The sequence below is a fragment of the Lynx rufus genome, unplaced genomic scaffold (assembly GCF_022079265.1).
Source record: "Lynx rufus isolate CCGP_SWC_20201006 ecotype Redwood Valley unplaced genomic scaffold, mLynRuf1.p SCAF_8, whole genome shotgun sequence".
Lineage (NCBI taxonomy): Eukaryota > Metazoa > Chordata > Mammalia > Carnivora > Felidae > Lynx > Lynx rufus.
The window spans coordinates 25,306,979-25,318,999 of NW_025814896.1; the positions used below are offsets into that span (position 1 = coordinate 25,306,979).

The following is a 12,021-nucleotide window of genomic DNA, read 5'->3' on the forward strand; positions in this document are numbered from 1 at the left end:
TTTGAGCCCCACGTTGGGCTCTGTGCTGACAGCTCAGAGCCTGGAGCCTGCTTTAGATTTTGTGTCTTCCTCTCTGTCTGCCCCTCCCCTGCTCATGCTCTATCTCTGTCTCTCAAAAATAAATAAATAAACATTGAAGTTTAAAAAAAAAAAAAAAGAAAAGAAAAGGCCTTTCTGATGAGACAAGAAGGGAGACGTGAGGTAGGAGGGGAGCAAGCCATGATGGAAACCAGAGTCAGGGTCCCAGGCTGAAGGAAAGGTGGGAGTGTGTGATATGTCTGAAGACAGGGGAGGCCAGTATGGCTGGAACAGAGTAGGGGAGAGAGAATGAGGCAGAAGGGGAGGTTAGCGAGACAGCCTGGCCCAACAGGGAGGGCCTGGAAGGCCTGGGTTTTTACTCTGAGCAAGAAGAGAAGCCACCAGAATGGCTGAGCAGAGGGAGGACCGATCTGACTTAAGAGTTTCACAGTCTCCTTCTAGCTGCATGCGGAAAATACAGTGAAGGGGTGGGGGTGGAGGCATGGGAAGCAGCCAGTACAGGCAACGTCAGGAAAGCAGAATCGGCAGCCTTTGCCAATGGATTGACTGTGGGGTGTGAGGGGAAGGGTGTCAAGGACGAGTCTAAAGTGGGCCTGAGTGACAGGTGAATGGTTGTGGCATTTACTGAAAGGGGCCCACTGAGGCAGAGAGGGGAATTATACCTTATCTAGTGGAATCGTTGTAATGAACAATGAGGTTAAGTACTGGATGAGAAAACTGAAGGTCACGGTCTGCACCTAGTGTTTGGGGGAACTAAGACGCCGGCCCAGCAGTGTGATGCAGAGTCCACTCGAGTGGCCCCTCGTTGGCTGCAAAAGAATCTGGTGGGGGGGGGGCAGGAGGGGAGGAAAGCAGCTCTCACCTGACAGCTCTCATCAGGGCTTACAACCTGTCCTGTGGAAAAGGACTGTTACTGGGCTGTCTGGATTGCCTGCCATTATTTCCTCTCTGTTCTCCCTCTGGAATGAATAAAGTACTTTTGAAAAATGCCAACCCGGTGATTAAGGAAATTCTGGTCCTTATAATGGAATGCTCTGCAGTCATTAAAAAGATTAGTGTCCATCTGTGTTTCCTGATCTGGAAAGATCTCCTGGCCATACTGCTAAGTAAGGAAAGAAATTTGTAGAACAGCTTAAGACAAAAAATGAAAAGAAATGTAATCCTCATACTCCCAAACGGCCCTAGCCATAGGTGTTTGTATACACACAGAATATGCAGGGAGAAAGTTGAGGGAGGGTACACACCAAACTACTGGTAACAATTACAATTTGAAGGGAGAACTTAACATTTTACTTTATGTACTTCTATACTGCTTCATTTATTTTGTTTTGTTTGAGAGAGAGAGACCGAGAGACACAGAGAGAGAGAGAGAGAGAGAGCGTGTGCATGCAAGTAGTGGAAGGGCAGGGAGAAAGGGGGATGAAGGATCCGAAGCAGGCTGTGCGCTGACAGCAGAGAGCCCGATTCGGGGCTTGAACTCACGAACTGTAAAATCATGACATGAGCTGACATCAGATGCTTAACCGATCAAGCCACCCAGGTGCCCTTAATACTGCTTCATTTTTAAAATAAGCATATACTTTTGAACAAAAATTTTTTAATGTTTATTTATCAATTCTGAGAGAGAGAGAGAGAGAGAGAGAGAAAACACAGTGGGGAGGGGCAGAGAGAGATGTAGAGAGAATCCCAAGCCGGCTCTACCCCAGCAGGGTAGAGCCCAATATGGGGCTTGATCTCATGAACCTTGAGATCATGACCCAACCCTAAATCAAGAGTCAGATGCTTAACCCAATGAGCCACCCAGGTGCCCCTTGCATAATAATTTTTAAAACTATAAACAGAGTAATTTGGTAATATCTACCAAAATTACCAATGCATACACTTTTTAAGATTTATTATTTAAAAAAAAAAGTTTTTATTTATTTATTTACTTATTTATTTTAAATGTTTATTTTTGAGAGAGAGAGGAAGAGAGCACAAGTTGGGGAGGGACAGAGAGATGGGGGAGACACTGAATCTGAAGCTCTGAGCTTCAGCAACTAGCCTGAATCTGAAGCTGACAGGCTCCGAGCTGTCAGCAACCAGCCTGATGCGGGGCTCGAACTCACGAACCATGAGATCATGATGTGAGCTGAAGTCGGACGCTTAACCGACTGAGCCACTGCACTGACAGCCATGAGTCCTGCTTGGGATTCTCTCTCTTTACCTCTCTCTCTGTCTCTCCCTTGTGCTCTCTCTCAAAAATAATAAATATATAAACTTAATAAAAAAAACTTAAAAGAAAAGAAGAGAAAATGTCAATGTGTCTCAACTGGGGAGCCAAGGAGAGGGGGTTGGGTGGGAATTCTGTAGTGAGAACAGGACCCCCACCCCTAGGGGCTCAGAATGGTCTGAGTGAGCTGTTGGGGGCAGAGCCAAGAGTCCTCCCCACCAGCCTACAGAGATTCATCTCTACCTTAGTGTTGGTGGGAACCCTTTGTTCACTTGCGAGGGCAGGTGGGTAGGGGGCCAGAAAGGAGATGGGGAGGGGGATGAAGAGAGAGTGGGGGACGGACAAGATGGGGAGGGAGAAGAAGGCTGGAGAAAGACAGGGGCAAAGGCTAGAGGGGGGTGGGAAAGGGAAGAGAGAGGGAGGGGGGCTGGGCAGGAGTTGATGGGGGGCAGGGCACTCACCTGAGTGGATGTGAGCATGCAGTTTGAGGTAGTGCTCTCGCCGGAAGAACTTCTTGCACACCTGGCACTTGAACCTGCCCCCACTGCCGTGGGTGGGCAGATGACGCCGTAGGTAGCGCTCACAAGGAAACACCTGGCAGAAGAGATGAGTTGGCATTAGGTCTGACTCACTAACCCTCACCACCTCCTGAGCTCAAGGGGCCCCTCATTCCCAGCAGTTGTGGAAACCATTCTCCCACCAGGATCAGGGCCCAGTGTCAGGCTTAGAACCTCATGACTCCCACTACTCACCCACAATGCATGTTCTGAGCTTCTGCCATGCTATTTTTTCTACCCAGAGGGCCTTTCTCTCTTAGCCTGACAAATTTTTATTTATCCTTCAAGACCCAACTCAGGTGTCACTGCTTCTGTGAAGCCCTCTCTGACTTTTCAATGCCGTGCCAGGCAAAACAAATCCTGCCCTTGAACGTTCATCTATATTTATTTGTTTACCATCTGTTTATCTGTTTATTTGTGTTTAAAACATTTTTTTTTAACATTTATTCATTTTTGAGAGTGAGAGAGACAGAGCATGAGCGGGGGAGGGGCAGAGAGAGACGGAGACACAGAATCCGAAGCAGGCTCCAGCCTCAGAGCTGTCAACACAGGGCCTGCCATGGGGCTTGAACTCACGGACTGCGAGATCATGACCTGAGCTGAAGTCGGATGCTTAACCGACTGAGCCACCCAGGCGCCTCTGTTTATTTATTGTTTTTTAAGAAAACTCCATCCCCAATGTGGGGCTCAAACTCATGACCCCCAGATCAAGAGTTGCATGCTCTACTGCCTGAGCCAGCCAAGCATCCCTGTTCATCTACGTTTTTTAAAATGCTTATTTATTTTGAGTGAGAGAGAGAGAGAAAGAGCGCGTGCACACACACATGGGTGCATGAGTAGGGGAGGGGCAGGGGGAGAGGGAGAAAGAGAGAATCCCGAGCAGGCTCTGCACTCAGCACAGAGCCTGACATGGGGCTTGAATCCACTAACTGTGAGATCATGACCTGAGCCTAAATCAAGAGCTGGATGCTTAACTGACTGAACCATCCAGGCGCCTCCATCTACATTTTTTTTTTATTATTATTTTTTTTTAATTTTTTTTTCAACGTTTTTTATTTATTTTTGGGACAGAGAGAGACAGAGCATGAACGGGGGAGGGGCAGAGAGAGAGGGAGACACAGAATCGGAAACAGGCTCCAGGCTCCGAGCCATCAGCCCAGAGCCTGACGCGGGGCTCGAACTCACGGACCGCGAGATCGTGACCTGGCTGAAGTCGGACGCTTAACCGACTGCGCCACCCAGGCGCCCCTCCATCTACATTTTTAAAGTCACCATCTAACCCATCTAACCCTGAATTATAACCTTGGCTTTTATGAGATCTCTAAGAGGGCAGAGGAACTTTCATTTCCCAGCACAGGGCCTGTATGAAATGACTTACATGCAAAAGAAAAAATGAAAAGATGAGTAAGTAACTGAAGAAATGAATGAAAAGGTAAGGAAGAGCCAGAAACCATGGAAGTCAGAATCTCCTTCCTCTCCAGCCATAGGAAGGATATTCATTCATTTTTTTCATTCGTTACAGAGAAGTAGTCAAGGTTACAGACTCAACTACTTAGTAGCCCCACCATTTCCTAGCTAGGTGATCTTTCTGTAACTTGGTTTCCCCATCTGTAAAATGGGAATAGTAATAGTATGCCTCCTAGAGTTAAATGACTCAATTCAGATAAAATGCTCAGGACAGCATGTGGCACATGATTCTTTTTCAATTCATGATACTTTTATTTGGAACACAAATTCCAAAGCCCTGAATTAGGCTATATATAATCAGAAACATCTACAATGAGGCTGAAGTGAAATGAGGGTTGTCCTGGGAAATCTGCTGTGTAAGCCTGTAAGAAAATGAGTAGAATAAAGAAACCAGTTAAAATTTTATTTATTTATTTATTTAAGTTTATTTATTTTGAGAGAGAAAGTGCAGAGAGAGAGAGGGGGAGAGAGAGAATCCCAAGCAAGCTCCCCACCATCAGTGCAGAGCCCAATGTGGGGCTTGAAGCCATGAACTGTGAGATTATGACCTGAGCCAGAGTCAACAGTTGGATGCTCAACTGACTGAGCCACCCAGGCACCCCAACAGAAACCAGTTAAACACACTAGGGGGATGCAATCAGCAAAATCCAGACTTTGGGAAACTCCACAAGACCAATGGCCCAGTTTCTTCAACAAATAAATTAAAAGGGGGGGAAAAAAGGAGCACTTGTGGGAGAAACTGTTAATAGAAATTTTGGTTGTATCAACCAATTGGAGTATGTGAGTCTGATTCAAACAAATAAACCTTATAAAAATTATGATGCTTCAGGGTGCCTAGGTGGCTCAGTCAGTTAAGTGTCTGACTCTTGATTTTGGCTCAGGTCATGATCTCATGATTTCATGAGTTTGAGCCCCACATCGGGCTCTGCACTGACAGTTCGGAGCCTGCTTGAGATTCTCTTGGTCTCCGCCCCTCCCCCACTAGGACCCTATCTCTCTCAAAATAAATACATAAACTTAAAAAGAAAAAAGATTCTCTCTCTCCCTCTCTCTGCCCCTCCCCAACCCTGCGCACAGGCAGGTGCGTGCACTCTCTCAAAAATAAATAAATAAACATTTTCTAAAAATTACGATGTTTCTGAGACACTCAGAAATCGGAACACTGCCTGGCTAGCTGATGACACTAAAGGACAGGCTTCAGTGATGGCTTTCACATTCACTGAAAAGAAGAACCAATGATAACAAGCATAATACATCAGGAAGCTGGAGGCCGCTGTCCTGATGCTGGGCCTGGGCCCAGAAGAGGCCTCACCCCACATTAGCGCAGCCTGGCCCAGCCTGGCCCAGCAGCAGCTCCAGGATGGCCATGTGTGCCGTCTAATGGCTAAGATGGGCCAGGCAGGGCCCCTACTCTTCAAAGGTGAAGCACCTATGGAGACAAGTCTGCGGAGACAAGCCTAGGCTTTGCTGCATGTACTGAGGCGGGAGGGGAGAAGGAGACAGTGAGGTGTTTGCTCTACCACCTCTCAGCCCCAACTGCTGTCCCAGCTGGGAAAGGGCAGTGGTACCCACCTTTTGGCAGTGCGGGCAGGGGAAGTTGTGAGTGGCGGTCTGCAGGTGGTGCTCCAGGGCCTCAGGAGTAGAGTATTTGTTGACACATTTGACACACCTACACGGAAAGGAGCATGAGAGGTGACAGAGCAGTGTGTGGAGGCTGGGCTGGCCCCACAGACACAGGAACCAGCTATTCTCCTCCCAGGGCAAACACTAGGAGGCAAAATTCTACATTTAATTCATTCTTTTTTTTTTTTTTTTTTTAAATAGGCTCCACACCCAACTCATGACCTTGAGATCAAGAGTTGCATGCTTGGGGCACCTGGGTGGCTCAGTCGGTTAGGCGACTGACTTCGGCTCAGGTCATGATCTCACAGTTTGCAAGTCTGAGCCCCGCATCGGGCTCTGTGCTGACAGCTCGGAGCCTGGAGCCTGCTTCAGATTCTGTTCTCCCCCTCTCTCTTCCCCTCCCCTGCTCACACTCTGTGTCTGTCTCTCAATAATAATAAATAAGCATTAAAAAAAATTAAAGAAAAAAAAAAAGAAAGAGTTGCATGCTCTACTGACTGAGCCAGCCAGGCACCCTACAAGTCCTTAAAAATGAAAATCAACAATCAATCAATCAATCAGTCAATCAATCAATAAATAAGACCATGTCACATCCTTGCTTAGGGCCTACAAGGCTCTAGTGGCTTGACCACTCCTACCTGTCAGACTTCATCTCTCTCCACTGCCCACCTCACTCTGCCCCAGCCACCTTGGCCTCCTTAGTATTTGTTGAACACACCAAACTCTTTCCTACCTCAGGGCCATTTCACCTGCTGTTCCTGACAGCTGGAACACTCTTCCCCAAGTATTCCCTTGGGCAGCACCTTCTTCTCCTTCAGGTCTCACCTCAAATGTCTCCTCCTTAGAGATGCCTTCCTTGACCATCCTGTCTCAAGCTGTCCCCTATGGCCCACCCCTGGGCACCCCCCAACTACATCACCCAGTTTTGTTTTCTTCTTAGCACTTACTATTTATAATTATTACTTACTTGTTTGCTTACTTGATTAGTATCTGTCTCTTTCACCAGCAATTGGGCTCTAGAGGCAGGGACCATATCTGTCCCGTTCATAACCTGCTTGAAGCACCAGTGACAATCTGTTATATATGAAAGAGTCAGACAGACAAGGGTCCAGGCCTTGCACCTTCTTATTTCTGACCCTCAGTTTCCTCATCCATAAAATGGGGTAGGAATCCCAAATGGGCCTGCTTCTTGTTTATTCTTAAGATTATCACAAGAATCAAAGGACACAACCGTGCCAAACAGCTCGTAAATCAAAACAGCATTATAAGTGTGGTCTCTACTCTTTTTTTAACATGCTTTATTTTTTAAAGGTTTATTTATTTTTGAGAGAGAGAGAGTGCAAGTGGGGGAGGGGCAGAGACAGGGACAGAGGATCTAAAGTTGGCTCCACGCTGATAGCAGGAGCCTAATATGGAGCCCAAACTCATGAACCGTGCGATCATGACCTGAGTCAAAGTTGGACGCTCAACCGACTAAGCCACCCAGGTGCCTCCGCAGTCTCTACTCTTAATATCACTGGTTAACAAGCCTTCAGGTCATAAGCCACTCTGAAGAAAAGACCCCTCCAGTCTCCTGACTACAAAAACATTTGCCGGCAATGGGCCCATTTATGAGGAGGTTCCAGTGAGGAATGCTCACAGGTAGGTGAGCAATTTGTGCCAAAAACAGAAACACGGGCCTGGACATCGGTACACCAGGGCCACCACGGGAAACCCACAGGCAGGCTGCACCTGTGGCAGGCCCAGGGGACCCCCTTCAGACCACACTCTGAAAACCACAGGCTAAATGCCTCCAGATGGCAAGAAAGAAAGAGCAAGTCAGCTGGGAGCAGAGCTACTGGGGGGACAGAGACCTTGCAAACTGGTGAGATGGGAGAGGAACCTCATGGGCTTTAGCAATGAGGAGACACAGGTTTGTGTGGGAGGTATTTTAGCAATAAGCTCAAAATGCAATAAGCAATAATGCTTAGCAATAAGCATTAAAATTAAAACTCCCTGCCAGAAATGCCACCCTAAGTCATCCAAGGTAACATCCCCAGAGTGGGGGCAAACCAACGTCATGTGCCTGCTGATACGATGCACTGAGGACTGAGCAGCACTTTGTGTGATGCCACTCCTGCATCTAACCTGAGGTCAAATCTGACAAACCCAAACCGAGGACATTCTACAAAATAACCAGCCTACACTCTTTAAAAATACCACAGTCATAAAAGACAAAGACAGAATGAGCAACTGTTCCAGCTTAAAGGAGGATAAAAAGACACAATAATTGAATGCAATGTGTGATCCTAGATGGGATCCCAGGCCAGAAAAAACATATTTTTGTCTATAAGGGATGTTATTGAAATAATAGGAGATTTTTGAATAAGGTCTATAGATTAGGCAACAGAACTGTATTGATTTAACTTTCTGATTTTGAGAACTACACAGCGCTTATGTAAGAGGGTGCCCTTATTTCTAGAAAATGTACACTAAAGACAAAGGGTAGAAGAGCATCATGCCAGCAAATAATCTTCAAATAGCTCAAAATATAATAAAGCAAATGTGGTAGAGTTAACAGTTGGGAAATCTGGGTGAAGGATATGTTTTTTCTGGAAGTCTGAAATTATGTCAAAGTAAATTCCTGAAAATGACTGTCTGTGGTATGGGGAAGGGGGTCAGGATAGATGGGGAATTCCTTTTCATCCTATGCCCATTTTTAGTTCATAAATATTGCACTGTATGCACATAATTATTTTTTGAAGTTGGTAATCAATCTTTTTTAAAGCCCTCATTGATCTTTTTTAAAAGAAATTTTACTAAATACTATTTTTTTAATTAAAAAATTTTTTTAACGTTTAGCTTTGAGAGAGAGAGAGAGACAGCACGTGAATGGGGGAGGAGCAGAAAGAGAGGGAGACACAGAATCTGAGCTGTCAGCACAGAGCCTGATGCGGGACTCAAACCCACGAACCGCGAGGTGAAGTCAGATGCTTAACCAACTGAGCCACCCAGGCGCCCCTATTTTTTTTTTTAAGTAATCTCTCCAGTCAACATGGGGCTCAAACTCACGACTCTGAGATCAAGAGTCAGGCGCTCTTCCAACTGAGCCAGCTAGGCGCCCCTCCTCCATTGATCTTTGACCTGCAAAAGCACTTTTAGAAACTTATTATTTTTTTTAATGTTTATTTATTTTGAGAGAGAGGGGGTAGAGAGCCAGCAGGGGAGGGGCAGAGAGAGGAGGAGACAGAGAATCCCAAGCAGGCTCCACACTGTGTGTGTGGAGCCCAATGCAGGGTCCCAACTCATGAACTGTGAAATCATGACCTGAGCAGAAATCAAGAGTCAGACGCTTAACTGACTGAGCTACCCTGGCGTCCGTAGGAACTTATTTACAAGTGAGCAAACATGTATGTACAAAGTTGTTCTCTGTAGTGTTGTTTGTAATAATGACAAACTGGAAAAAAAACCCAACTATCCTGCAATAAAGGACCAGTTACATAAATTTGGCATGTACAACCGAATACCAAGGAGCCATTTAAAAGGATGAGGCAGGGGCACCTCAGTGGCTCAGTCGGTTAAGTGTCCACCTCTTTTATTTATTTATTAAAAAAATTTTTTTTTATGTTTTATTTTATTTTTGAGGGAGAGAGAGAGAGAGAGAGAGACAGAGACAGAGTGCAAGCAGGGGAGGGGCAGAGAGAGAGGGAGACACAGAATCTGAAGCATGCTCTGAGCTGTCAGCACAGAGGCTGATGTGGGGCTCGAACTCACCAACCGTGAGATCATGACCTGAGCCAAAGTCGGATGCTTAACCGACTGAGCCACCCAGGTGCCCAAGTGTCCAACTCTTAATCTTGGTTCAGACCTTGATCTCAGGGTCATGGGTTCAAGCCCTGCATTGGGCTTTGCGCTGAGCATGGAGCCTCTTAAAAATAAAAAATAGGGGCGCCTGGGTAGCTCAGTCGGTTAAGCGTCCGACTTTGGCTCAGGTCATGATCTCACGGTCCGTGAGTTTGAGCCCCGCGTCAGGCTCCATGCTGACAGCTCGGAGCCTGGAGCCTGTTTCAGTCTGTGTCTCCCTCTCTCTCCGACCCTCCCCCGTTCATGCTCTGTCTCAAAAATAAATAAACATTTAAAAAAAATAAATAAAATAAAATAAATAAAAAATAAAAAATAAAAAATAAAGAGATGAGGCAGGTCTGTTTGTGCTGAGAAGCAAAGATATCCATATTACGGTTGTGATAACACACACCATGTGTATGTACAAAGTGATCACATCACGTTTCAGTTTGTCAGAAGTTGTGGGACAGGAAGACGGCACGGTGAATTTTCACCGAAGTCAGTAACTGTGTTTGGGATAACCTGACTCACATACAGCCTGTGACAGTTCTACCTCTAAATGTGCTTAGTACTGACACAGATCAAATAACATGTATCAAGAAGTTAAGAGGGATTATCTTTGCATGGCAGGGGGTTTTGTTTTTTTGAGTTTTTTTTGTGCAATTAAAAAAAATCTTTTTCTCTGCATTGAACGTGGATAACTTTTGTAAATAGAAAAAAAAATCAATAGGTGCACCTGGGTGGTTGGTTAAGCATCCGACTTCGGCTCAGGTCATGATCTCACAGCTTGTGAGTTTGAGCCCCACTTCGGGCTCTGTGTTGACAGCCCAGAGTCTGCTTGGGATTCTCTCTCTCCTTCTCTCTCTGCCCCTCCCCTGCTCACATACACTCTCTCTCAAAAATAAATAAATAAACTTTAAAAAATGCCCTCTCTTTGCTATAAAAAATAATAAAAATTTTATAAAAAGAAAAAAAACAATAAATCTTACTTTTAAAAGGAAAAAATCAATATATAGCACATATATAGTGGCACACATAAAATTCACTTGAGGGGCTTGGGGTTTGGGAAGGCACCATAGGCAGGCCAAGGCAATGTGGTCCAAAGGGAGCAGAGCAGAGAGACCAATGTGGCCTGGGACCCTGAAAATAGTATGAAGCCACTCTACTTGCTCAAACATTACTGTGAAACAGCAATAAATTCTCACTTCACTTATGCCACAGTTATTTGGAGTCTCTATTGCATGCAACCAAACCTATATCTAAATTGTACAAATAATGATAATTGCAGCAATGACATTTATTGAGCACCTACCCTGTTCCAGGTATCATGTCTAAGAGCCTCATAGTTGTCTTAACTAATCCTCATAAATAATCCCACACAGTAGGCACTATAGTTATCCCCATCTCACAGATGAGGACACAGAGGGTCAGAGTGGCCAAATACCTTGCCAAGGTCATCTACTGGGCATGTAGTCAAGCTGGGATTTGAGCACAGACAGGTGGCTCCGGAGCCCTTATCATTATTACTCAAGACACCACACCATTCTTAGGCCATCCAGATGGTGGCCTGCCACGGCAGGCCTTAACTTTTGGGCCAAGAGTTTCAATGGCTACAAAGGGTTAGTGGCACTGTAACCCTTGTAAGAGAACCTAGAAGAAGAAATTGACTGTAGACACAGAGCCATTAGTACTGGGCTTAACCCTTAGCCTACAGATTCCAAGACCAGAGCTGTGAGGCTTCCAAGGTTCCAGACAAGAGTTTGAATCTCAGCTCTGTGCTGACATTGTTACTCTGGTGGGCAAGTCATTTCTCCCTGAGACTGTCCTCATCTTCAAAATGGGGAGAACACCACTGCTATGAACTGAACTGTGACCCTCCAAAAATTGTATGTTGAAGCCCTGACCCTCAATGTGATGGTATTTACAGATAGGACCTTTGGGGGTGATTATGTTTAGATGAGATCATGAGGGTGGGGTCCTCGTCATTGACAGAGTGCCCTTATAAGAAGACCATGTGTCTGTGGTATCGTGTTATGGCAGCCGGAGCTGACTAATATGACCACTTACCTCCCAGGATTGCAGGGATCAATGTCCCTAAGACAGAGCCTGGCCCCTAGTAGATGTTCCCTTCCTTTTATTTGGCTTCTCACTCCAGAGAGCCACACGGCCACAGGAACTCACAGATAATCAATAAACTGATAGGGCAAAAGCAAAATAAAATGCCCCTTGAGTACAAAAGGGAATTACCCATCACTAACTAGAAATCTCCACCCCTTAACTGGCCAAAGCTTTGTCTGGTTT

General features: G+C 45.6%; 1 protein-coding gene across 2 annotated transcripts in view; it reads right to left on the minus strand.

The window, feature by feature from the left end:
• The window catches only part of ZNF341 (zinc finger protein 341), a 46,720-nt gene that overhangs the window by 5,389 nt on the left and 29,310 nt on the right, over window positions 1-12,021 (minus strand). For both annotated transcript variants that reach the window (XM_047068182.1, XM_047068183.1), the window contains 2 exons: window positions 5,848-5,944; window positions 2,713-2,845 (listed from right to left, as the gene is read on the minus strand). In XM_047068182.1, coding sequence (XP_046924138.1) covers window positions 2,713-2,845; window positions 5,848-5,944 — 230 coding nt within the window. The remainder of the gene's footprint in view (window positions 1-2,712; window positions 2,846-5,847; window positions 5,945-12,021) is intronic.